The 26,732-nt window shown below is 47.2% G+C and overlaps 1 protein-coding gene across 4 annotated transcripts; it reads left to right on the plus strand.

The window, feature by feature from the left end:
- Positions 1-6,775: 6,775 nt before the first annotated feature.
- ACAT1 (acetyl-CoA acetyltransferase 1) lies at positions 6,776-26,117 on the plus strand. 4 transcript variants are annotated; one of them, XM_047876736.1, is made up of 12 exons: positions 6,776-6,918; positions 14,656-14,703; positions 16,492-16,609; positions 17,827-17,922; positions 18,154-18,254; positions 19,141-19,284; positions 19,921-20,071; positions 20,909-21,004; positions 22,544-22,657; positions 23,503-23,567; positions 25,022-25,179; positions 25,809-26,117. In XM_047876736.1, exons 1-12 carry the CDS (start codon positions 6,847-6,849, stop codon positions 25,927-25,929), a joined length of 1,284 nt encoding a protein of 427 aa, XP_047732692.1. In that variant the 5' UTR covers positions 6,776-6,846; the 3' UTR covers positions 25,930-26,117. The 4 variants fall into 4 exon arrangements, with proteins under 4 accessions (XP_047732692.1, XP_047732696.1, XP_047732694.1 ...); XM_047876740.1 differs by lacking the exon at positions 14,656-14,703 and adding an exon at positions 14,508-14,606 and having other exon boundaries at positions 6,792-6,918; XM_047876738.1 differs by lacking the exon at positions 6,776-6,918 and adding an exon at positions 11,838-11,905.
- The last annotated feature ends 615 nt before the right edge of the window (positions 26,118-26,732 follow it).

Here is a 26,732-nt window from a genome sequence, read left to right on the forward strand (position 1 = left end):
ACTCCAAATCTAAAGCATAAAAGCAGGGAAAGGATTTTTACCTCTTAAAAATTTCCCACACTAGGGCACCTGGGTGGTTCAGTCGTTGAGCATCTGACTTCAGCTCAGGTCATGATCTCGCAGTTCATGAGTTGGAGCCCCACATCGGGCTCTGTGCTGACAGCTCAGAGCCTGGAGCCTGCTTCGGATTCTGTGTCTTCCTCTCTTTCTGCACCTCCCCGACTCGTGCTCTGTCTCTCTCTCAAAAATAAATGAACATTACAAAAAATTTTTTTAAAAAAGAAAATATCAGTGAGGATGCAGTTAATACATCTAACATACCGAACATTGTAGTTCCGCCTAAGGGCCTACCTTAAATATGCTCAGGATGTTTGCATTCGCCTATAGTCGGGCAAAATCATCTAACACGAAGCCTGTTTTCTAATAAGGTGTTGACTATTTCGTGTAATTCATTGAATGCTGTATTGAAAGTGATGAACAGAATGGTTGTATGGGTACAGAAGTGTTGTCATTGTATCTGTTGTTGGCCCTAGTGATCCCGTGGCCGACTGAGAGCTGCCCAGTGTCACAAGACTGGATGGACCGCATATCCCAGCCAGGGAAAGATCAACATTTAACATTCCACATATGGTTTCTACCGATGTGTGTTATTTCTCACCATTGCAAAGTCAGAAAACCATAAGTTGAACCATTGTAAGTCAGGGACGTCTGTATTTGGCTTAATTTGGCTCTGTTGATTGGCTGGGTGTGCATAGCTGATTTTATTTAGAACAAGGAAACCATTACAGATTCTTGGCAGTTGGCTATTGACCAGCTGGATATATTGCATGTCTGGTCAAGGGGAGCATTTACGGGGACTTGAAAGTTCACCTAAGTTTTGATTTCCTGACGTGGGACCCCAGACAGGAGGTGTCCACCTTGGGCCTAGAAACTTATTTCCATGATGGGGTATAAACATTTCCATATGTCTCCCAGAGAAGCTGTCTTGACACTCTGTATTTTGTATTTCCTAGAATTTCAAGCAAGGAGATGTCTTATGGAACATACGAATGGAAAATATAAGGAAATTACATATATTAATTTGACCCAGGATGAGTATATCCGTTTCATACAGCTGCTATAACAAAACGCTACAGTTTGAGTGGCCTAAAACGACAGCAATGTGTTCTTTCGCAATTCTGAAGGCTAGAAGTCTGAGATACAGGTGTTGGGAGGTTCCTTCTGTAGGTTCTTATTTTATTTTCTTGGAATTTTTTAATGTTCATTTATTTTTTAGTGAGCAACACAGAACATGAGCAGGGGAGGGTCAGAGAGAGGGAGACACAGAATCCAAAGCAGGCTCCAGGCTCCGAGCTGTCAGCATAGAGCCCGATGCGGGGCTTGAACCAAAGAACTGCGAGATCATGACCTGAGCTGAAGTCAGACACTTAACCCACTGGGCCCGACGCCCCTCTTCTGTAGGTTCTAAGGGAGACTGTTCCATGCCTGTCTCCCAGCTTCTGGTGGTGGCCAGAACCTGTGGTGTTTGTTGTTTTCCGGATGTACCACAGCAGCGTCTTCCTCTCTCTCCACATGCCTCTTGCCCCTGTGTGTGTCTCTGTGTGTCTTCTCTTGTTACACGGACATCAACACTGAATTTAGGGGCCAACCTAATCCATCCTAACCTCATCTTCACTTGCATCTGCAAAATACTTTGTTTCTAAATAAAATCACCTTCATGGGTACGGGGATTAGAACTTTGGGCTACACTCTTCAACCTAGTACAATGAGTTATCCCAATGGACTATTATAGAAGTTACCTTTACAGAAAGATTTAACTTGATGTGAACAATAACATCTTTCTTGTTTTATGAATCTAATATCCACATTTCCCCCTACATTTCTCTTAAATATTTTTATTTTCCACTGTGTTCCTTGATGTGAAAATATTGTTCTAACCTTCCTAAAACTAACTCCTACTTTTAGAAAACCATGCTAGGGCTTATGACTGTAGTTCTGGGCATTACGGAGAGGAAGAGGCCAAAAAATTTATTTTATCAAGACTAGTACTATTACTTTCCAAGACATAAGTATCCACATTACACTTCTGCCAGTAGATGGGGTTACTGGCTAGGTCTCTTTAACAAATGTAGTTCACTTACAATCTAAGATGAGCTACCTTTTGAACTTATGTAGCTGTTTTTTTGTTTTGTTTCGTTTTGTTTTTGTTAAAAAAAAAAAAAAAAAAAAAAGACCAACTCTGTACCCAAAGTGGGACTCGAAGTCATTACCAGAGATCAAGAGTCTCATGTTCTGCCCACTGAACCAGATAGGTGCCCTGAAAGATGTAGCCCTTTATTAATATAACTACGTTCAGATACTGTGTTACCTATCATAGCAGAAAAGATAACTCCAAGCTACACATTGGGAGGGTCGGGGGGGAGTGGCTCAGTCGGGTAAGCGTCCGACTCAGCTCAGGTCATGGATCTCAAGGTTGATGAGTTTGATCTCCACAGCAGGCTCTGGGCTGACAGCTCAGAGCCTGGAGCCTGCTTCGGATTCTGTGTCTCCTTCTCTCTGTCCGCTCCTCCCCTCTTCCGGCTCTGTCTCTCTCTTTCTCAAAATAAATTTTAAAAAAATTTTAAAAAATTAAAGCTACACATCCGGTTATACAAAAGAAAATTTTTTTAAATTCTCTCTTAAACTGGACTTCATCTTTTTTTTTTTTTTTTTTTAATCTTAACACTCCATTTCTATCTCTGGAAGAAATTTCAATCCAGTCATTTTCACCTAAAGTCAGTCAAATTTCGTTATCTTTTCATAAATTGAGGTCTGTCGCTTTGAGGATTATTCCCTCCACTTCTTCTGTCCTCGGCATTCCTGTCTTCCCCGTCTGCCTCACACCCACCTCGACTTGTCCAGTGACGTCCAGGGTTCCCAGAAAAACAAAACAAGAGGAACAGCAGTTCGAGCTCTGTTAACTGGTCTTCTCTTTACAGCTATAAGAGGAGAGTCGCCTTGTTGGCTCTTTTAGGGTTTTGTGGATCACCAGGCCTTTCTGTGAGGAGGCGACCACCTCAATCTTCTGTTTAACAGCTAGTGTTCCTGTGGGCTATGTTTTTAGACAAGCTGGCTTACATTGGGGAACGTCTACTCTCACAACACAGAATTTACTGTGTATGTGGTGGCTCTCCTGTCACACTCCCCTGTGGCTGGGCAGCAGGGGAGACGGGGATTGGAGGACTCTCACCATTATCTGGCAGATGTAGATAAAGACCAGAATTAGTTTTGACTTATGTAGGAGTCTACACTGCACCAAATTTAGACCACTCAAGTGCTACAATTATTCTGGCAGGCCGTTTTTCTATTTCCTATAAAAAAAATCTTGAATGTTCAAATGCTTAGGTTTTTTTTTTTTTTTTTTTTTCAACGTTTATTTGTTTTTGGGACAGAGAGAGACAGAGCATGAACGGGGGAGGGGCAGAGAGAGAGGGAGACACAGAATCGGAAACAGGCTCCAGGCTCTGAGCCATCAGCCCAGAGTCTGACGCGGGGCTCGAACTCCCGGACCGCGAGATCGTGACCTGGCTGAAGTCGGACGCTTAACCGACTGCGCCACCCAGGCACCCCAGGTTTTTTCTTTTTAATAAGCCGTGCCTTATGCCTGGAAAGTTCTCATTCCTAGTCTATGTAAGCCTTCGGGTCTTAGCTAATTTTGTTATTTATTGATTATTTATGTAGTAAGCCCTACCCACCCCCCCACCGTGTGGGGCTCGAACTCGTGACCTTGAGATAAGAGCCACATGCTCCAGCCAAGCACCCCTCAATCCCTAGAATCCTAAGTGAAATGATTAACTACGTTCTTGCATGCTGCTCACATTAGTGATGAAGCTGCCTTCCCTCCCCACCTCCCTGTTATTTAAAAAAAAAAAAATCTGTACATCCAACATGGGGCTGGAATTCAGATCCAGAGGTCATGAGTCACATGCTCCACTGACTGAGCCAGCCAGGTGCCCCAAGCTCTTATTTATTTTGAACTTTAGTTTTGAAAAGCAGCTGTTTACTGAAGCTCAGGAGTACATTTGCTGTCTTCCCCCAATTACCCCTAAGTCTCTTTGACTTTCTCTAGAAGCTGTCCCGCCCAACACAGTGGTGCGACCGTCCAATCAAAACTGCCCCCTGCGCTTCCAGGGTGAGCCTTGCACAAGGCAAAACTGGTACAGAGGTTAAGAGCTTAGACCCACAGCTAGACGGCCCAGGTTCAAATTGTAGCCGCGTTGCTAACTGCTTGCTCTGTGACCTTGGGCGAACTATGCCACTTTTGTATCTGAATTTCCTTGGCTGTGAAATGTGGATAGTAACATCCCCTAGTTCAGTGGGTTTTTTTTTTTTTGTGAGCAGTAAATGGGTTACACTGCGAAAGAACAGTCCCCTACGAAGAGCTGCATAAGTGACTCTTCTTGTATCCTCTTTACGCTTCTTTACCACTTGATCCCCTCCTGTACTCATCAGCTTTCTCTTGTCACAACTGGTCATCCCTGTGTACTAGGCCAGACCAGCTGTTTAATTTTCGGAGTTATTTCTTTAAAAATTTAATGTTAGGGTGCCTGGGGTGGCTCAGTCGGTTAAGTGTCTAACTCTTGATCTCGGCTCAGGTCACGATCTCATGGTTCCTGAGTTGGAGCCCTGCGTCGGGCTCTGTGCTGACAGCTTAGAACCTGGAGCCTGCTTCAGATTCTCTGTCTCCCTCTCTCTCTGCCCTTCCCTGGCTTGTGTTCTGTCTCCCTCTCTGAAAAATAAATAATTATCCAATTAAAACTCAATGTAAAAAATTTAACTTTATATCTTGGGCCTTTCACACACACACACACACACACACATACACAAATGTAGCTTAAACATGGATACACAGTGTAATGATTTTCTTTCAGTAGCTGTTGAAGCACTAAGTATGAATAGGTTTGTTCCTGTCCTAGAGGGTCAGCAAAAGAGAAGGCACTGTGACATTCAAAGGAAGGGGTTAGGACTTGGTGACCTGTTGAATATAGAACTGGTAAGTGGAGGAATCAAACACCACTTTAAGGGACAACCTGGGGTGTCTGGGAAGTTAAAGATAGGGGTGCTGAACAGGCATTTCATTTCTTTGATGGTTTCCATGGATCATGAATTCAGACAGGGCACAGAGAGAAGGCTTATCTGCACTATGATGTCTGGGGTTTCACCTGGAAGGGTTGAAGGCTGGGGACTGGAATCACCTGAAGGCTTTTTATTCATGTTTCTGCCTGGCCCTCACCTGGGAAGTCACACAACGTCGCTCCTGCCAGACTGCACTCACTGTCCAGATTCCAGACTAGGGACACGGCCCCCACCGCTGATAGGAGGAGGGAGCATTCGTCACAAAGAAGAGCTTGTTGTCGGGTGAGCTGAGTACGGGTGTGGCCATCTTCTAAAAATTCAATCTCCCTCAGCTGCCAAGGAAACCTAATGAAGGGTGGGAATTTTCTTGTAGGAAAAACTTGAGTTGGGCTTGGGGTTAGTTGAATTGAAGGTTCACTTTGTTGTCACTCCTTGTATCCTCTACATGACAATCAATACAAAAGACAGTAATGTTAGCGACACAAAGATTGACTGTCTACAGGTGAAAATTCAAGCTTAAGTAATGGGTTCCCCAAAATGTGAGGATAATAATCGTAACATTTACGTGGTTCTCTGGGAAAAGGAACAGGAAAGCAATGCCACGTGAAGATACCAGTTCAGACCCCAGTGCTACCACTTTCTGTGCAACCTGACAAAAAAGTCAATTTCTTTGTTCAGTTAGCGCATTAGTTAAGGGGGAGATAAAAATAGCATCTAACTCGTGGAGTTTTTGTGAGGATTAATAGAATTCTTTTTAAAATATATATTTTTTTAGAGAGCAAGAGAGTGTGGGTGTGCGAGAGGAGCAGGAGAGGGAGAGAATCTTTTCTGAAAAAAAATTTTTTTTAATGTTTATTTTTGAGAGAGAGAGACAGAGTGCGTGTGGGGAGGGGCAGAGAGAGAGAGACATAGAATTTGAAGTAGGCTCCAGGGTCTGGGCTGTCAGCACAGAACCCAAGGGCAGGGCTCGAAATCATGAACTATGAGATCATGACCTGAACCCAACTTGGACACTTAACCCAGTGAGCTACCCAGGTGCCCTGACGACTAACAGAATTCTTTTTTGAATTGTGGGAGTGCCTGGCTGGCTCAGTCGCTGGAACATGTGACTCATGATGTCAGGGTTGTGAGTTCCAGTCCCATATTGGGTGTAGTAATTAGAAAAGAGGCAACTGGCTGGTTGGGTCGGTGAAGCATGGGATTACATCTCAGGTGGACCCCACCTTGGGTGTAGAGCCTACATAAAAATAAAATGAAAAAAAGTAACTTAAAAGATAAAATTAAATTAAAATTCTTAATTGTTCAGTAAAGTTAGCTGTTAATATGCATTCTATTCCCCTCCTACTGAAATAGCTGCAAAAGTATCTGATCATAAATTAAAACCCAATCAGATGTCTGAATAATACTTTAATGAGCTGTGTAGATCTAAGCGGCAGAAAACACTCAGGTGACACCACACCCCTGGCACTACAAGGTCGGAAGTGCGAAGACTGGAGCAGCGGCGCCTCCCGACCCTTCCGGGCTCAGGCCTGCTCCTCCGGCCAGAAGCTCTTCCGTGGCCCCGCCCCCCTAGATGTCGGCCAATAGCTGCGTGCATCGTCACCGTCCGAGGCTCCTATTGGAGGAGCTGGCGGGGCGCGGCGGTCCGGGGTGGGCGGGGCAGCGGCGCGGGGACCCCTGGCGTGCGCCGGCGGTCTCCACGTAGAAGGTGTCCCTGGGTGCGTGGTGGTCATGGCTGTGCTGGCGGCTCTCCTGCGTGGCGGCGCCCGTGGGCGCGGCCCCCTGCTCCGGAGGCTGATGCGGGTGAGAGGGGTTGGGACCCGGGCTGCAGAATGCCGGCCCGCGCAGGGAAGGACCCGCGAAGCTCCAGGCTCAGGCCTCGGGAACTCTCGCCGGGAAGCCCACCTGTACCGCGCATGCTCCATGCGCGCCGCTGCCTGGCGCCTGCGGGGACCCGCGCATTGGTTGTGCGGGGCTCGGACCGTTGCAGGCGGAAGGGTCCCTCCCTGGCGGGCACCCTGAGCGAAACGTCTTCCCCGGGGTTTTCCTTCTTTCCTTTTAAATTTTTCCCGGGATTAAAAAACAAAACAAAACATGTTTGTGAGCATCGTTGTCAGGATGTTTTATGTTCGTGCAGTAGGTCATCATTGGGTTTGCGAGACGTGAGGCCCTAAGGGGGAATAAAAAGAGGCCCTTGGTGCAGCTCAAATTTGCCAGGGAAAATAAATGGCTGCTCACCATACAAGGAGTAGATTATACTTGGTGTTTCGTATTTTGGAAGGGGTGGCCTCCGTGGGCGTACATCGCCTCTGGTTGTTGTGCCGGCGGTGCACAGGAGCCACGGCCTTGAACGCCGAGACTGTGTTTCCCATACGTCAAAGCAAAGGAGCCTGCACCTTGGATTCAGGATCTGGCAAAATTTAGGGATTAGTAAGACTTCAGGGTGTGGCTGGTGAGGCCTGAGTTTTCCAGGCTGATTGGGGTAATACGCTTTGAAGTCCACCCACGTCATTTTTTATGAGTTGGGATTTGACCCAAGTCAGTGGAGACCGTTGATGTGGTGGGTTTTTTTTTTTGTTTGTTTGTTTGTTTTTTTTTTTTTTTGGAGGTGGGAGGAGTTGTCATAGCCAGAGATCTGGAGGATTGAAGTGGGGGAGAAAACCATTGTCTGTTTTGGTTTGAGGTAACTTGAGCTGCATGCTGGCAACAGAAGCTGAAAAAGGGAGCATTATTATGCAAGAGATTGATGAAAGAATAAATGTGGAACTTGACAGGGAGGGTGCAGGGCCAAGGGTAAAGAAAGGAAGAGTCTAAAAATAACCCCTGGTGACTGAGCAAATAGAAAAGGCAGGAAGAGTGCGTTTCCAGGAACCAGGAGTTCTTTTCTTCTTTCTTTCTCCCCCTCCCCCCACCTAGCTGCAGAGGGGAGTTGGGAAATGTACCAGGATCAGTTCCAGGATCAGGTTGTTTGGTATTTCATGGAATGATTGGGGAAGTCAGGGTTTCAGCCAGTGTTGACCAGGTGAACTAGGTCCTGTTAAGAAATAAACACAGATGCAGAGCCTTCTTAATTTATAGTTAAGATATTACCGTCAAACACACAGTTGCTGATGAAAGAGTGGAGCTGTAAGTTCACAGCGTTGGTAATTTGAATTAAGTGGTCATTTACTGAACTACAGAAATCTGTTATAAGGGGATTTTCAGTGTTCAGTGCCAGTTTGTTGAGTGGAATGTGACTGTTACCCTTGGCACACAGTGTGTCATGATCAGCCAACCTGAACGGACTTCATTGGAGCCTGTTGCCCTGCCAGCTGTAATCACTAAGCGGCTGGAGGTAGATTTCCCTGCCACTCATTCAAAGAATACCAGCACTTTTCTTTTTTTGTATTATTTTTCTTCCTGTTTACCTTCTTGATACTACTGAGCATCGCCTCCTCGAAGCTCCTATTTTGACCCAAAACTATTGCCTTTAAAAAAAGTGTTTGTTTATTTTTGAGAGAGACAGAGGGTGAGTGTGGGGGAGGGACAGAGAAAGAGGGAGACACAGAATCCGAAGCAAGCTCCAGGTTTTGAGCTGTCCGCACAGAGCCCCATGCGGGGCTCGAACTCACTAACTGTGAGATCATGACTAGAACCAAAGTTGGATGCTTAACTGACTGAGCCACCCAGGAGCCCTTTGTTTTGTTTTGTTTTGTTTTGTTTTGTTTTGTTTTTGTTTTTGTCTTAAATACTCGAACTGATAAAACAAATTACTGCATTGTGCCTGTCCTGGATCTGTTTGTTGTCAGATTCCTTTCTGCCCTCTGTATTGCTCCAGGTCTTCCTCTTGGGTGTACAAACATTTAGTGTCTACCAGCTGACTTCTGGCTGTGTTCAGAGGCTGGTAAGAGATTGGGAGATAGGAAGGGAGAAGCCAGGATTCTTTTCTCTCCGTCTGCCCTTAGATGGTGTTGCGGACAAAGTCAGGGGCTCTTTTGGTTCTTGTTTTTGGAAGGTGACCCTGACCCCTTGGCTTTGGTAACCTTGGTTCTTCCCTTTGTCCTAACATCCTAAATGTGCTAATGCCTTCCTGTTGTTAATCTGTACTGCCTGTCTCCTGTTGTTCTTAGCTTTCCTATCACCTTTGTATTTAATCTCTGCATTCAGGTATGTTTCATATACAGTGGTTTTCATTTTCCTCGTTGAACCCTGGTGGATACACTTCCCATTCCCTTTCACCCCATGGTTTTTGCACCTCAGTCCCTCGGCCTGCTTTCTTACTCAGGCCAAAAGAAAAGTCAGGATATTGCCGTAAGCTGGCAAGTCGTATAGCAGTTGGATGTGCTAATAAACATAGGCAGAGAGGGAGAGATTCCAGAGGTAGCCTGGAAGTAGAATCTGTTGCCCTTCATGACTAATTGGCTAAGAAGAACTGAGCGAGAAGGAGTTAGGTATAATTTGGGGGCCTTGGCCTGCCATTTAGTGGACGGTAGAGGTTCTCAGAGGAACAGATGTGGGGCAGTAGAAAGAAAGTGATGAGTTGTATTTTGGACTTGAGTTTGGAGTTGCCAGTTAGAGGAAACGGTGTGGCCTGTAAGAGAACTGCGTGAAATACACGTTTGGAAACGACCAGCTGCGGTCGGCGGTAGCCTTCGCAGGCATTGATGAGCTCCGTGAGAGCAAGTGCATGGAGGGAGAAGAGAGCAGGACTTCGCATGGGGCCTTAGGGAGACAGGGCATTTCAGGACAGGCTGGACAAGCAGGATCCTGTGAAGGGGAGGGCAGAGAGCATGGCATCATGGGAGGAAACCCTGGGCAAGAGACTGTGTCTGAAAGCCCAGGGAGGGGAGGTTTTCAGCAAGGGGGATGTGTTAGCTTTCTTGGGCTACTGTAACAAAATTGTGCAATTTGGGCAGCTTAAAACAAGAGAAACGTTTGAAAGTTCTGGAGGCTGGGAATTCCAAAGTTGTGGTGTTGCCATGACACCCCCTCCCCCCCCCCCCCCATCCTGTAGGGAAATCCTGCCTTGCCTCTTCATCCCTTCTGGTGGTTTGCTGGCAATCTTTGGAGTTCCTTGGTTTGTTGATACATGGTTCCAGTTCTCTGTCTGCACTGGGCAGTCTCCCCCAGTCTTCTGTTTTCTTCTGTGCATGTCTGTCTCTGTGTTAAAATTCTCTTTCTGTAAGAACATCAGTCCTACCGGACTAGGGCTACTCGTCTTGCTTGTTTCCATAAGGACCACTATCTATAAAGTTACAGCCTAAGGTACAAGGGTTAGGGCTTCTTTGTTTTGGCAGGGTTGGGAAGTGGAGCACAGTTCAACCCGTAACGGGGCACTCAGACTGTAAAGATTTAATATAACAAGGTAGTTAGGTAAGATTTTTAACAGTGGGATTAGAGAAATGAAATACCTACATTGAAAACTGTTGCTTGCAATTAGCATAACTTTTTAAAGTTTGTGTATTTGTTTTGAGGGAGGGGGAGAGAGAGAGAGCGCCAGTGGGGAAGGGGCAGAGAGAGAGAGAATCCCGAGCAGGCTCTGAGCTGTCAGTACAGAACCCGACGCAGTGCTCCATCCCACCGACCAGGAGATCGTGACCTGAGCCAAAGTCCGATGCTTAACAGGCTGAGACTGAGAGACACAGGCGCCCCCTGATTGACATTTTTAAAGCTGGGTGCAGGGAACTGGGCAGGAGGCTGTCCTATTGGTGGGAGAGCGGGACAGGACCTGGTGGCAGTAGTAGAGGTGGAGAGGGGGAAGAATTTAGGTGTATTTTGGACACGGGAGTGCCCGCATCTGGGGTAGGGTATCTGGGTTTTGGGGAAGGTGAAGGGTGAGTGTTAGGGTCTGGGCTTGAGCACTTGGGTACTGCGATGTTTGGAGGTGGGACGTGCTGGGAGGCAGCCAGTTTCCTGGGGTGCAAATTGAGGGCAGTGGTTTGGACACGGAACTGAGGCCAATGAGGTGGTGCTTGGATCCTGAGTCTGCAGGTCGGTGGGGAGGTCAGGCTGGAGACAGTTTGCAGGTCATCTGGGCGACCGTGAGGCCGAGGGAGAAGGGAGGCCCCGGCCCTGGGCGGGCTGGGAGGGGTGACACAGCCCAGGACCGTGTGACTGTGGATGCCAAGGACAGGGAGGCCTCAGTTGGTGGTCCCGGCGCCCTGCGGTGGAGGGGACCCGGCTGGAGGAGGCCCAGGCAGGGAGCCCGGGCCGGACCCGCTTCCCGAGACCGAGCGGCTTGCCTGCCGCGCCGACCCTGCTGAGCTGGTGCCAGGCCTGGGGTGGAAGGGGCGTTGGTAAGCGGGTGGTAACCGTAGGCCACCTGTTGGAGAACTTGGGGACCGGGAAGCCGAGCAGTGAGGTGAACGCTCAGGGTCGGCGGTTTGGGAAGTTTGCGGGTGTTTGTGTGGGAGGCCGCGGAGCCTGACTGTGCGCCTGGATCTGGGCGCGGGTGGGGAGGAGGGGAAGGTGCACCTGAACGTGCGGAGCCTGACTGTGCGCCTGGGTCCAGGCCGGGCGGGGGCTGGGGGGAGGGGGACGAGGAGGGGAGGCGCGCCCGAACTTGCGGACTCTGTGAAAGCGCAGCTGCAGGCAGCATCGGGCCGGGGGCGGCGGAGGGGCCTGGGAGCCCTGGGTTAGAACCAGGACCCCTGAAGAGGAGGAGTGGCCCGAGTAAAGGCCGCGTGATTCCGAGGCTCCGCCTCCCTTCCAGACTCGCTATGGAGTGGGGGTTGGGGGTTGGGAATATTCACCGCGGGCGGCTCCCGGCATCCAAGCCATCATAGGCCGCGTTACTGGACGATGATGGAAGGTCAGTCTCCGAGGAACTGCCTTTGCCTCTTGCGGCCCGTCAAGCTCTTTCCTCCTGTTGTGGGAACAGTTATGTTGCCTTCCTTTACTTCTCTGCCTGCCGAGGGCTCCCTTCTCCCCTGCCACCTCTGCTGTGACGCCGCGTTGGCCGTGGTGCCCACCGGCTCCAGCGCCCGGGACCCCTCCGTTGAAGGGCCCGTCATCACCCAGTTGAGCCGGTCTCTCGGGGTGCCGCTTGGGTCACAGTCCACCCCGTCCGTGGTGCTGTCAGCTCTGGCCAGCGGGAGGAGGGTGCAGTCAGAGGTACTTAGGGCTGACCCTTCCACCCCGTTTGAGAAAGGACTGTAGCTGGCGAGGCCGTGACTGGCATGTTCAGTGCAAATGGGAACTTAAAAAATTTCTTTTCACTGCTTTAGTTACAGCCCACAAGATCGAGTATGTTGGGTTTCCATTAAAAGTGTGTTAGTTTCCAAATATTTGGGAATACCAGCGGGAACTTGTAATTCAAAGTTGGATCGCAGAGGATAAGCTGGAATCCTTCACGAGAAGTCGGTTCTGTCCGCAGCAGCCCCGATTATATGATGTGTTAAGGGCGCACTTGTTTTCGCACAGCTGAGAGGGAGGAGTATGGGCATTCGGCAGGTGCACTTGGGTCTCGCCGGCCGGGGCCCTCGTGTGCTGCCCTGGGCCAGTGTGAACATGCCAAGCTCAGGAGAGTGAAGTCACAAACCTGGCTCGTCTAATGACTCAGCTTCTAGAGGCACAGGTAGAGATGGCGGGGGAATGTCCTTTCAGGGTCTGCGCAGATGGGTTAGTCTGGAAGTGACAACATGTTGGTGACCTCTGTTGTGTGTACTTGTGACGTATTTATTGGAAAGAAGAACTTAGAAGGTAGAGTTGCTGCCCACAGCGTTTTGTTGGAACTCTGTCTGGAGACCATTGTGTCACGCCAAGTAAGCCTTCTCACTGATCCCGGGGGATGGTTTATGAGGCTCCCTGTTGTCTTTGGAGCGTGGAATGTGTACATGTAATTTCGACATTTCTTATTTTGTAAGACTATGATGCTGGTGTAATAGAGGGATTATATTTTGTGGATACCGGATTCCTGATGTCGCCTTCGGGAAAGTAAATGATTCCAGGGGTTCCTGAGCGAGTGAAGGATCAGGTCATTAGCAGGTGTATTTGACATCCCTTCCTCACAAAGACTGTAAAGACGTCGCTTCAGAATATGAGCTGCTTTGAATATTGTAACAATTATATATATATATATGTTTTAATATATTTCTTATGTTTATTTTTGAGAAAGGGAGAAACAGAGTATGAGTGGGGGAGGGGCAGAGAGAGAGGGAGACACAGAATCCGAAGCAGGCTCCAGGCTCTGAGCTGTCAGCACAGAGCCCGATGCGGGGGCTCGAACCCACGAGCTGTGAGATCATGACCTGAGCTGAAGTTGGACGCCTAACCGACTGAGCCACCCAGGCGCCCCTAAATTAGGTTATTTCTTGTAGCAAAGTCGTTCATGTGAACTTTCTACCTAAGAGTGACTTACTCCGTCGTATTAACCTGGGGAAAGAAGATGATCTTAAATGCTGTTCTTCCACTGCCCGGAACAGCACTCTCTCTTACGTTGCTGTTTGCATCTGTTATCTAAACACTTGATAAACCAGTTTCTTGCGGTTACTGCGCTTCTCTCTGCTCGTAACCACTCGTCGAATCTACTTTCTTTTCGTGCAGAGTTACAAATCGAGAGCTGCCGTGGGTTATTTGCGCGAAGTCAGGCCAGCCTTTATGTGTTGTGGGTTTGTTACACTGAGGTGTGAGTGCCCGTTGATAACTATCAACAAGAGTAGGTTCTAAATAGAAGTTGTTAGTTTTGAGTATTTACTTTGCTTACTGACTTCAGAGGCTAAAAAAGTTTATTCTTTGTTCTTTGTCCTGCAAGTTCATTTCCAGGAAAGTCAGGTCTCTGAACTGTGACTTGTATTTCCTCAACTTGGTCTTGATGGGTTTTGTTCCTAAGAGCAGTGCAGAAAGAAGTGGGGTGTACGGCAAGGTATTTACCCTTTTCTTTCTTGAAAAATAATTTGTCTGGGGATATAGGCCATGTTTATAGGAGGTATGTTTGCCTCAGATAAATCAGTACATTCGTTAGAAGTGGATGAAGAAAATAACAAGTTTTACTTATATATTTTTTATCAACATTTATTTTTGGGACAGAGAGAGACAGAGCATGAATGGGGGAGGGGCAGAGAGAGAGGGAGACACAGAATCGGAAACAGGCTCCAGGCTCTGAGCCATCAGCCCAGAGCCCGACGCGGGGCTCGAACTCACGGACCGCGAGATCGTGACCTGGCTGAAGTCGGACACTTAACCGACTGCGCCACCCAGGCGCCCCTACTTATATATTTTTTAAACAACGAGGATATTTTCTTGTGGAGCTCTAAAATTACTTAATTTAGAACTTAGATTTAACTTAAAACTACATTTTATAAAACTTACACTTAAAAAGGCCTAGAAATTTTAAGTTTATAAACTTATCTGAAGTTAAAGCAACGTTTCAATGAATAGCTAAAAAGTGTATTAACAAAGTAGTATTTTTTCAGATTGTAACAGTGATATGTGTGGTGTAGAATGTGGAAATAAAAACACGTGGAAGCAGAAAGAAGTCCCCATAACCTCGCTGCCGAGAAGTATAAAATGATGTAGGTTAATATTTTTTACACGATAACTTCATAATTGTTTATATTACAGGAAATAAAATACATGGAGCGAAGTTATGTATCAAAACCCACTTTGAATGTAAGTATAAATTTAAATCGTACTTAAAAATTTTAAAAATTTAAAGGAAAATGTGGTCAATAAAAAAAATGTCTATCTTTATATTTGCATGTTTGTGGGGCCACCTTGGGGGCTGCTGTGGTTGGGAATAGCTAATTCTTGAAATACTAGGTTAAACTCCCAAATGCCCCTGAAGAGACATCAGTCTACTGCCCTTGCCCTGGATAATAAATATCTGCTCCGTCCCCACTGTCTCCTGCCGAACAGCCTTCTCTCTCACCTGGACCGTGTTCGTCCTGACTCTCAGGGACCCTCTTTATACCGTGAGGGACGTGTAGAGGCCACATGGAAGATACTAGCAGAAAGAAACCGAACCAGGCTGGGTATTAGATAGGAAGGACCATCATCTGATCACCTGGTGCTTTCTGAGGGGCTCTCTTTGTTTTCCGAGTCCCTCAAATGACTTCTTAATGGCCATAAATCTTTTTTTTTTGAACTTAAAAAAAAAAAAGTTTATTTATTTTGAGGGAGGGAGGGAGACAGAGGGTACACAATTGGGCGAGGGACAGAGACAGAGAGGGAGAGAGAGAATCCCAAGCAGGCTCCACACTGTCAGTGCAGAGCCCCATGTGGGGCTTGAACCCACAAACCGTGAGATCATAACTTGAGCCTAAGTCAAGAGTTGGACGCTTAGCTGACTGAGCCGCCCAAGTGTCCCTAATGGCCAGAAATCTAAGGAACACTTCCCTTATTTATCTCCGGCCTTAGGAGAATGCTCAAGGCAAGTGTGAGGAGAAAACTGTTAAAATAGTTTGACAGTGTCTAAGAGGGCTTTATCTATTTTTTCTTATGGTTCATATTAATATTGTCTTACTAATCACTTAAGAAATTATGGTTGTGCCGTGTCCTCCTTACATGGCCCAGCCCCATCCACCCAGCACACAGGTCTGGATCGCCCCCCACGCAGAGCCCCCCGTCAGTGAAGAAGCCTTTTGGTTAGCGCCCTTGATGGTGCGGGTGACAAGGAAACTGATTGTTTCCTAAATTGTGACTGCGTAGTAGAATCAAAACTCAAGCTTCTGGTTTCAGACCTCTTGTGGACAATGGGGAAGCATCTGTGCCTGCTTTAGACTTGGTTTGTCTGAGGTTTTCAGTTAGATCTTAAGTCCTAAAGCACCATTATTGGGTTGATTAGTCTTACTGCTATTCAAATATTGAGATGGTTTTAAGGAGTAGTCATTCATAAAACGTCTGTTTTTTTAGATAATAAAGCGGTTCCCTTATCTGCGACCCTGCTTTCCATGGTGTCCGTTCCCCAGTGGTCAGCCTGGGCCTGGAAGGAGACGATCCTCCTTGTGATGTCCCCAGAAAGCCAGTAGTAACCTAACGCTCCGCTCCAGTGCCTGGCCGGCTCACCTCACGTCACCTGCGTCCTTGGGCATTTTATCATCACCCACCACGGTGGTCCTCAGGGGGCATCCAGGACAGTAAGATCCTGAGAGAGGGACCATGTGCACGTGACTTTGATGCCAGTATATTCTTGTAGTGGTTCTGTTTGACTAGTCATTGATGTCAGCCTCTTACTGTGCCTGACTTATGAATTGAACTCCGTCACGGCTGTGCACACGTAGGAAAACCAGTATAGTGTTCATTTCTCTCCGGTTTCAGGCGTATCCCCTGGGCATCTGAGAAGGTATCCCCGGTGGATAAGGCTGGGGGACCACTGTGGATCTGTGAGTGATGTTGATTTAATGAGAGAGGTTTTGGGTGAAATTTTGAAATAGTTCTTCCCATCTTGTGTCTTGCCAGGAAGTGGTCATAGTAAGTGCCGCGAGAACGCCCATTGGATCCTTTCTAGGCAGCCTTTCCTCCCTGCCAGCCACTAGGCTTGGTTCCCTTGCAATTCAAGGGGCCATTGAAAAGGCAGGTCAGTAGTTGCTTGGCTTTTTTTTTTTTTTTTTTTAAATAAGTAAACTCTGTGCTCAACGTGGGGCTTGAACTCATGACCCGAGATCAAGAGTGTTGAATCGCTCAGTTGTACACCTGAAATGGATTCTACACTGTGTGTTAACTGACTGGAATTTAAATAAAAACTGACAAAAAAAGAAAGCAACAGAGTCGTGTGCTCTGCCCACTGAGCCAGCCAGGCACCCCAGCTCCCGTGCTTTTCTGTGTTGAGGGGGGCAGTGATTAAATGCAACAAGTATTTGTTTTGCACTAACTGCATACATAACATTTAGAAATGACTTAATGCCTTCCATTTCTTTTATTTTTAATGTTTATTATTTATTTTGAGAGGGAGGGAGGGAGAGAGAGAGGACAGAAAGAATCCCACGCAGGCTCTGCACTGTCAGTGCAGAACCCGATGCGGGGCTTCAACTCCCAAACCATGAGATCATGCATGACCTGAGCTGAGATCAAGCGTCCGTCGCTTAACTGAGCCACCGGGTGTCCCTCAATGCCTCTATTTCTAATTTTCTTGTGAAGGAATCTTTGTACTACAGGGCCGCCTGGCTGGCTGAGCCCGTTAAGTGTTCGATGCTTGATCTTGACTCAGGTCATGATCTCACAGTACATGGACTGGAGCCCTGTGTCCGGCTCTGTGCTGATAGCTCAGAGCCTGCTTCGGATCCTGTCTCCTTCTCTCTCTCTCTCTCTCTCTCTCTCTCTCTCTCTCTCTCTCTCTGCCCCTCCCCCACTCACACTCATTCTCTCTCTCTGTCTCTTAAACATTAAAAAGAAAATCCTGGGGCGCCTGGGTGGCGCAGTCGGTTAAGCGTCCGACTTCAGCCAGGTCACGATCTCGCGGTCCGGGAGTTCGAGCCCCGCGTCAGGCTCTGGGCTGATGGCTCGGAGCCTGGAGCCTGTTTCCGATTCTGTGTCTCCCTCTCTCTCTGCCCCTCCCCCGTTCATGCTCTGTCTCTCTCTGTCCCAAAAATAAACGTTGAAAAAAAAAAAATTTAAAAAGAAAATCCTACAGTGAGTCTGAATCTCACAGCTGACAAAAAGAAACCATTCCCGCTATATAATGTCGTTATATATATATATATATATATATATATATAATATAATACCTTATTAGTAATCACTGATTATTCAATTGAATAAAATACGGACATGCCTGTTTTATTTGTGTAACAAAAGGGATTCCGAAAGAAGAAGTGAAGGAAGCATACATGGGGAACGTTCTACAAGGAGGTGAAGGTCAGGCCCCTGCGAGGCAAGCGGTCCTGGGCGCAGGTACCGGGAATTGTTCTCCTTCTACACTTAAGGTGTTTGGCGCAGCACGTTGGAGGCCATGTCCGCTTAAACGAGATGTCAAATGCGTCATGGAACATGGATTTATATGGGCAAGAGCGATGCCGTTGTGGGTTAGAAGTTAACGTGCTCTGTTGTGTTCATTTTAACTCTGCGGCTGTCGAAGAGTGTCTTCTTTTTTCACAAGTGTGACCTGCCTTGTGTCGGTTTTAGGCTTACCTCTGTCTACTCCGTGCACGACTGTGAACAAAGTCTGTGCCTCGGGGATGAAGGCCATCATGCTGGCCTCTCAGAGCCTCATGTGTGGACATCAGGTAAGAAGCACCTCCTTTTCCAATTTGTGGTGTCGGGAGTCCCCAAAAACGTCGCCCTTGAGTGCTTTAGAAGTGGGAACCTTTGTCCCGAGTCCAGCCGCTGTGGTGTTTGACGCTCGCCGTCTGGATTTGCTTATCGTGCTTGGAGGAGACGTCAGATGATAGCTTCTGTGTCTTGTGTTAAAAAACAGTTTTCGGCCAAGATGTTTTAGTCTTTGGGTGACTTTTTACTTGGTCTTTTTCTGAGATTCTGGGTGATTTATAACATCATGACTTTTTTATTTGCCAGAATAAGAGGGTTTTCATCAGAGATGAGAATAAGGTGCTGACCCTGGGAATCAAATCCTCGACTGAGCCCAGAATTGATGACGCATTTATGGTTCCTACACACCCAGGTTCATTTGTTAAATTGTGCAGGTTTTCTCCTGGCTTCGCTGAATTTTTTAATTTTTTATTTTATTTTAGAGTGTGTGAGAGAGCGCACGCGAGTGCAGGAAGGGCAGAGACAGAATTTTTTTAATGTTTATTTTGAGAGAGGGAGCGTGAACAGAGGAGGGGCAGAGAGAGAGGGAAAGACAGGATCCCAAGCAGGCCCGCACCGTCAGCTCGGAGCCTGGTGTGGGACTCAGCCGAGGATCGCGAGGTCATGACCTGAGCCGAAGTTGGATGCTTAACCGACTGAGCCACCCGGGGGCCCCATCCCATCATTACACACTTGAGACCATTTTTTTCATCGGGGGCAAGAGGGTATTTGTATGTTCGCCGTGTAACAGATGTTGAATGAAGCCCACAGAACGCTTGTGTGCTGGAGCTGTGAAGCGGGCCTACTGGGTCTGCAGCTCAGCTCCTGTTGGAACTGACATTGTGCGTGTTCGCTGCCGGGCAGGATGTGATGGTGGCAGGTGGGATGGAGAGCATGTCCAACGCTCCCTACGTAATGAACAGAGGCGCTACACCGTACGGTGGCGTCAAGCTTGAAGACTTGATTGTGAAGGATGGGCTGACTGATGTCTACAATAAAATCCATATGGTAATTATTGCTTTTTAAGGAGAAATACCGGCTAGTATACAATACTGCTTGACCTTATTTTAAGTTTATTTTGAGAGAGTGCATGGGTAAGCTGGGGAGGGGGCAGAGGGGCAGAGAGGATCCTAGTCAGGCTCCGTACTCCGCGCGGAGCCTTCACGGGGCTCGAGCCCATGACCCTGGGATCGTGACCTGAGCCGAAATCGAGAGTTGGGTACTCAACCGACGGAGCCACCCAACTGTCCCTGCTTGACTTTTTAAAATAAGTGTGTTTTGTAGAGGAAGGATGGGCTCTGTAAATGCTCACTTTTACCATTCGTTTTGGGAAAATACTGTCCTTTGCCCACTGCATCAGTTTGACTCAGTTGTTGAATAAACCGCCCCACCCGGGGGGATAGGGTGTGTCCTGACTTCTAATGACGGATTCCGCAGCTGTTGAACTTGCCTTTGAACTGGCAACTTCTGAGCTCACTCAAGTACCTGACCAGGAGACAGGAGTGAAAAATTACCCGGTATCGAAAGAAGTGTATTTTTAGAAACTGAGTTTACCTGCTAGCCACGGTTTTAGGTTATACAAAGTTGGTATTTTATAAGTTATGCCAAGTGAATTAGTTTGATAAAGATCCCAACTTGAATCAGGGGAACTGTGCCGAGAACACGGCTAAGAAGCTGCACATCACGCGCGAGGAGCAGGACGCGTACGCCGTGGGCTCCTACGGCAGGAGTCAGGCGGCCTGGGACGCCGGGAGGTTTGCCGAGGAGGTCGTTCCTGTCACGATTTCGGCGAAAGGTAGACGCGTGACGTTCCAAAATCGGTTTGATTTTTAGTGGACTTACATGTTGTAGAAGTCTGGTTTTAAATTAGTATGTTTTTATCTTTGTTCAACTGAGGACACAGATGGTTACGGTTACTAAAGGGAAACGTTGCCAGTTGAGAGAGAATAGAATTAAACCCAATTTAGTATCAGGTTCCACCTCCCCAGATTCCACTGAGAATAATACTTTCAATTCAAGAAATGGATTTATTAAAAACCTTTGCAGTGTAAGTGACAGACCATATATTAGCCTTTTAAGTGAAACCGGGGATTTATTAGAAGGGCGGGGCTACGCGGCTCTGGGCTCCACACCCCTTTGTCCCACCCGCATCCGCAGAGCCCCCTCTGCAGGGCTTGTGGTCACAGAGGTCACAGGGCAGATGCCCACCCCACCCCCACCCCCACCCCCCCCCCCCCCCCGACTCCAGCAGACTAAATCCACAGTGAAGTCTTGTTCCTTTGGCTTAGGTTACATTTCCATTCAGAAATGATGACTAGGCTCCGAATGACGGAATCGCCGGAGCCTCTCCCGACCCCAGGGTCAGGAGAGTGGGTCGTATCTGGGGTGGCAGAATAGGGAGGGAAGAGAACGAGGTGTGGCCACATCCAAGATCCGAATCGTCCAACTATGTAATAAGCTCCTCTTTCAGTCACTCTCAGGGCCCAGGTGACGGAAGGTAGCGTGGGGTTCCCCGGGGCGGTGCGAGGTGCACGGGCACAGAGGCGGCCCAGGCTGCCCAGGTCCTTGCCCACGCATCGCACCGACTCACTGTGGTCTTGGCTGGTGATTACTTAAAAGACTTGTGTTTCAGGTAAACCAGATGTAGTGGTGAAAGAAGATGAAGAATATAGACGTGTTGACTTTAGCAAAGTTCCAAAGCTGAAGACCGTTTTCCAGAAAGAAAATGGTTAGTACTGTGAAATGAAGCGTGACAAAAAGAGGAGTGAATGTACCATAGCCAGTCTGGGAACCACCTAAGGATTTTTTAAAAAGTAATTCTAGAAAACATATAGCTGTTACTTAACATTTTCAGTTATGTCGGGCTCATGTGAAACAAACAAACTATGTTTATTAAAAAAAAATCTTTAAAATCGCTTACTGGTTAATACCTTCAAAATAGAAATCCTAGGGAAGAGATTGTAGAATGGGTAAAGAATGCAGTTTTTCATTCGCAGTTCATCTTGAAAGTGCATTGTGACATGAAAGTCGTTGAGATGTTAAATCCCTGTAAGATTCTTGACTAGGAAGCCGACAGCAGAGTTGTTCCCTGTTTTATCGCCAGTGCCAGGTAGGCCCTCAGTAACTGTCAAATGCTACCGTAAGTGGATGCCAGTGTTTAAGTTAATGCTTTTGGAATCCTTGAGAAGGTCAGTTCTGCTTTTAAAATTGGCTGTATATACAGTTGTCGTAACCCAAAGTTACTTATCTGCCTTTCCTGATTGAGTTTCTCAATACCAACTATAGGAATGGATCAGTCGTCTTTATTTTTCAAAAAGCGTTTTATTTATTTTGAGAGAATGCATGCATGAGCGGGAAGAAGGGCAGAGAGAAAGGGGGGGAACAGAATCCCAAGCAGGCTCTGTGCTGTCAGGGCAGAGCCTGAATCAGGGCTTGAACTCACGCACCGTGAGATCACCACCTGAGCCGAAATCCACTCGAAGGCTTACCTGACTGAGCCATTCAGGCGTCCCTGGGTCAGTCTTTTTTAAATTATCATATAAAATTCATATCACAGAAACATATTTTTATATTTTTAGCTGCGGTCTACTGTAGGGTCTTTGTCGCAATTAAAAAAAAGAACCTGCTTAGTTGACATAGTTTACATACTGTAACATTCCGATGTTTAAAATGTTCAGTCGAGGGGCGCCTGGGTGGCTCCGTCGGTTGAATGTCTGACTCCTGATTGCTGCTCGGGTCATAATCTCACGGTTCCTGAGCGTGAGCCCCACTTCGGCCTCTGCACTGATGGTGCGGAGCCTGCTTGGGATGATCTCTCTGCCCCTCCAGTGCTCACAAATGGACTCTCAAATAAACTTAAAAAGTTGAATGATCTTTAGAGTTCTTGACGTCTAACTTGAAGTGATTATAGAGAACAAGTGCCTGGTTTTGATACTGAGTTTTTGCTTCTCTCTTTCTCTGGGGAGAAAAAAATAGCGGGCTGGTCCATATGTCTGAAGTGCAAGCCAGCACGTACCTAGTGCCATCATACATGTGTTTCTGAGCTAGCTTTGACCAGACGGGTCCAGAACTAACCCAAGGCACTCTTACATGAGTGTTAGAGTTAGCTCTGCGTGTGCTTCCCGGAAACTGGAATTCTTGCCATGCATCGTGGTCATTTTTCACGCGGCAAACCACCCAGGCATTACCCTGCAGGAATTTATTAAATCGACCCCGGTGAATTCCGTGTAAAACTGTGTTCTCACCTCCTGCTCACTGGTGCTTGCAGGCACGGTCACGGCAGCCAATGCCAGCACGCTGAACGACGGCGCGGCCGCCGTGGTTCTGATGACCGCAGATGCCGCCAAGAGGCTCAGCGTTAAGCCGCTGGCAAGGATAGCGGGTAGGTCGTGTTCTCAGCTCGTTTATCCCTTCACGTCTGCACACTTCCCGAAGTGGGGTTTCCATGCTGGTAATACACGGTGTCTACACGTGTACCGTGTGATGGGATGTAATTCATAGTGGGAGCGAGCAGCTCCTTTAACCTTGGTTACAACTTGCTTTACGGGAAGAGTGAGCTTTAAAAATTCTTGTCCTGTCTGATATGAGGAGTGGGAGAGTACAACGTACATGTTTTACCGTGGCACCAAGGGGAAAGGTAGTTATTAAAAGTGTGCGAAATTAGGGATTAAGAAATAGCTCATAATAAATGCCCGAGTACCTAGATTTCCTGTGTGACCTCGTCATACCCTCAATCTCGTTACACGTATTTCTAGTTGTAAAATCTGCTTTGCCTTCTCAATGTGTTAGACCAATACCATTTCGTTAATTACTAAAAGCCTCACAACTTCAGTTCTAGTCCAGGTCTTGGTTTCTTAACCTCAGCACTGTTGACATTTTGTAACCAATGATGCCGTTGTGGAGGCTGTCGTGTACTTTGGATGCTTGGAGGCATCCTCACTGGATACGGCAGGACGTGGCATTCTGCCTGTTGCAGCGCCCACAGTTATGTGTAGATCATGCCAGTGTCCCTGGAGGCCAGTTCCCTCCAACCTCCTACCTGTGAAAATCCATGGCTTTGATGACTAATGTGGCTTTATAAAGCATAGAATCCTAGAAAAGGAACAAATACGTTTACATCTATTAGGACTGGGAAGCTTGCATCTTTGCAAGCTTTGATATATAACAACTGTTAGCTATCACTTGTACAAAAGATTTTAACGACCTATTAAATTTTTTAAACTCCAGCGTTTGCTGATGCTGCTGTGGACCCTATTGATTTTCCAGTTGCACCCGCATATGCTGTACCTAAGGTGAGAACAGATGAGGGCCGGTCCTCCACTGTGCCGGCCTCTGGTTTGTTTCTACCAACGCTGCAGGGTTTAGGTTTTCAGTGTCACTTGTCTGCTGAAGGACAGAGATAGCTTGGTTTTGAATCTTCCAACTTCTCCTGAAAATAATTTGAGCAATCCGCAGACATCTTCGGTGGAACAGACAAAAACTGTGAATTATTTTTAAGTATGTTGCTGAACCTCACACCTGGTGTGATGACCAGAGTAGGAGGTTGGCGTGGCAAGGGAAAAGGGGATACTGAGGGGCCTGGTTCTAGAATTCAAAGCACATACTCACTACTAGGAGGTCTCCATTCTGCAAGGGAACTGTTGGGAGCTGGTCTTAGAGTAAACCTAAAAACGGAAAACCTACATACTCCAAGCTATCGCTCTGATAATGTCTCTCAGGGAAGTTGCTTTGTGTGCGTGGGGGGGAGGTCACAGGAAGAGACGGTGCTGAACGCGTTGAGGGGCTGAAGGATCGCAGAAGACTGCGCAAATAAAGAGAGGGCGTCACCCTGAGGAAGAACTTGAGACCAGCAGCCACAGATAGAGCAGAAATCAGTGAGGAAGAAGGGTAGAGAGGATCAGAAAGGATGGGAAGTGATGGTCTGGCAGCAGGTGGCAGAGCTGAGAAAGGAACGGAACGGCATGGTACGGCCTCTGAAAGCGAGTGCCGCCCTGGAGAGCAAGGGGGGTCAACAGGGATTCTGAAGGCAGAAGTGTGCCCCTGAGCCCGGCCCGACTGAGAGCTCGACAGGTGGCCACGCTCAGGTGCCCTGTTGTTGCCTTAGGCTGTTGGAGCAGTAGAGCTTAAAATACTGAGCCTTCTGGAGGAAGAGAGGAAGGGGGAGGAATAGTTTCAAGTTCACAATGAAAGGGGAAATAGCCTGATTTTAGAGAGAGAATCATCATCCAACCCTTAACACCCCAAAGCCTTCCTGCATAGCTGAGGAACTACCAGAACAATAGCTGATAGAATAAAAGACCTGAAGTAATTTACAGTGAAGGTACAACAGCTAAGAGTGTCTGTGCCCTCACCCCACGGCAACTTTTATAAAGGAGAAACTACAGGAGATGTAGAGAAAGACCCACACTCTTTGATTTGGCAGACCAAGATCTGCAACCAAGCATCAAGGCAAATAGATCTCAAGGCTGTCAAGTCAGAATCCCCAAATCGAGAATACGTGTTCGTTTCAGGTACCCATGGAACATTCAAGAAAATTGTTTCGCTGCAAAACAAATGCAAAGAAAATCCTTTGCTCACAGTGCAGTAAGATGAGAAATTAAAGCAGAAAATAAAAAGGCCCTTCCTCCTGGAAACTAAGAAACTCCAAATTTAAATATCTGTTGCATGAGGGGGAAATAGAAACCCAAATTGCGGAATTCCAAGAAAACAGTGAAAATAAATGTTAACTGTAAAATTAAATTTTTAGGTTCTTAAAGATGCAGGATTGAAAAAAGAGGATATTACAATGTGGGAAGTAAATGAAGCCTTTAGTCTGGTGGTGCTAGCCAACATGAAAATGCTGGAGCTTGATCCCCAAAAAGTGAACATCAACGGAGGTGCCGTCTCTCTGGGACATCCCATCGGGTAGGTGGTTCTGGAAATAACCTGCATCTAGGCTCGTGGCTACTTAACGACCTTTGTATCTCTGTCTACACCAGACTGCTTCCTGCTCATTCCTATTACTCTTAACCGTTTCCTTCCCAGCGTCCTTGAAAGAGCAAACCCCACTTGTGACAGGACTTGATACCAAACACAGCCATGTCACTGTTGCCTAAGAACGGTTAGTTTTACGATGAAGAGGATTATTTAAAAGTAAAGTTTACGATTGGGCTTTTAAAAAAAGCCCTGTTCTGGAAACCTCTCTCTCCGGTTTAAGAAAAGGGGTCAAATTCTGTTGTCTGTAATGAAAGCCTTTTTTTCTTTTTAATATTTATTTCTGAGACAGACAGACACGCAGGGGAGGGGCAGAGAGAGAGGGAGACGCAGAATCTGAAGCCGACTCCAGGCTCTGAGCCGTCAGCACAAGAGCCCAATGCTGGGGCTCCAACTCGTGGACCGTGAACCCCGAGATCATGACCTGAGCCGAAGTGGGACACTTAACCGACTGAGCCACCCAGGGGCCCCTAGACTTTTCAAGTTAATTTGGAATTGAAACAGGTTTTGGTTATGTATTCTATAATTTATTAAAGACCAAAATGATCTCTCCATCCCAGGATGTCTGGAGCCCGGATTGTCATTCATATGGTTCACACCTTGAAGCCAGGGCAATATGGTCTTGCCAGTATCTGCAACGGAGGAGGAGGGGCTTCTGCCATGCTGGTCCAGAGGCTGTAGAACATCCGCGTGTCCAGAGCAACAACCTGAGGTGGCTCGAAGGGCCCGGCGCCACCAGTATGACCAAGTACCCCGGGATCAGGCTGTAACAAGATCATCTGTTTGGGGTTTTGTTTTTTTAACTTTTTTAATAACAAGGTCAACTCTCAAATCTTTTGAAATTCTAAATAAATTTTTTCTTCTCTCAATCTTTGGTAATCTTGAAAAGTTTAAAATATTTTTGTTATAAAGCTATACTAGTTGAAACACCAGTGTTCAGTATTAGTGACTTTAAGTAGAAGCTTCCATTTGAGACCATCATAATTTAAGAATCCCAAGCAGATTCCACACTGTCAGCACAGAGCCCAACGTGGGGCTCAATCTCACGGAACCGTGAGATCAAGTCAGATGCTTAACAGACTGAGTCACCTCGGTGTCCCTCCTTGCAGCCTCTTCAAAGTGAGGGCAGCTGTTCTGTCACACCGGCAGGGCCTCCTACCGTTAATGAAGAAGCCACAGGTAGTGTGGTCAGTGTTGGTGGAAACAGGAAGATACCCATGTGCTCAGGTCTCGGATGGGTACAATTTCTCCTATCAGCAGGCAGGATTTGGGAGGACACGGGTCTGAGAAGATCCTGGGCATTGCACTCTGGATTACGAAGGAAGGGAACAGACTGCCTATTCCGGTGTGCCACAGTACCTGTCCTTAAGCAGGATAAAATGCACCGTGTGTTGAATTCCATTTCCTCTGGGAACAAAAACTACACTCTAGGCAGAGGCTGGGCTACGTATGCCAGCCTCAGCTGCAGAGCTCCCTCTGCAGGG

The sequence above is a fragment of the Prionailurus viverrinus genome, chromosome D1 (assembly GCF_022837055.1).
Source record: "Prionailurus viverrinus isolate Anna chromosome D1, UM_Priviv_1.0, whole genome shotgun sequence".
NCBI lineage: Eukaryota > Metazoa > Chordata > Mammalia > Carnivora > Felidae > Prionailurus > Prionailurus viverrinus.

Bases quoted from the DNA above. Each gene is read 5' to 3' on its own strand.
- ACAT1 (XM_047876736.1), top strand. From the start codon at position 6,847: ATGGCTGTGCTGGCGGCTCTCCTGCGTGGCGGCGCCCGTGGGCGCGGC. The intron at 17,923-18,153 runs GTACCGGGAATT...TGTCGGTTTTAG, and splicing joins GCAAGCGGTCCTGGGCGCAG to GCTTACCTCTGTCTACTCCG. The intron at 22,658-23,502 runs GTAGGTCGTGTT...TTTAAACTCCAG, and splicing joins GCCGCTGGCAAGGATAGCGG to CGTTTGCTGATGCTGCTGTG.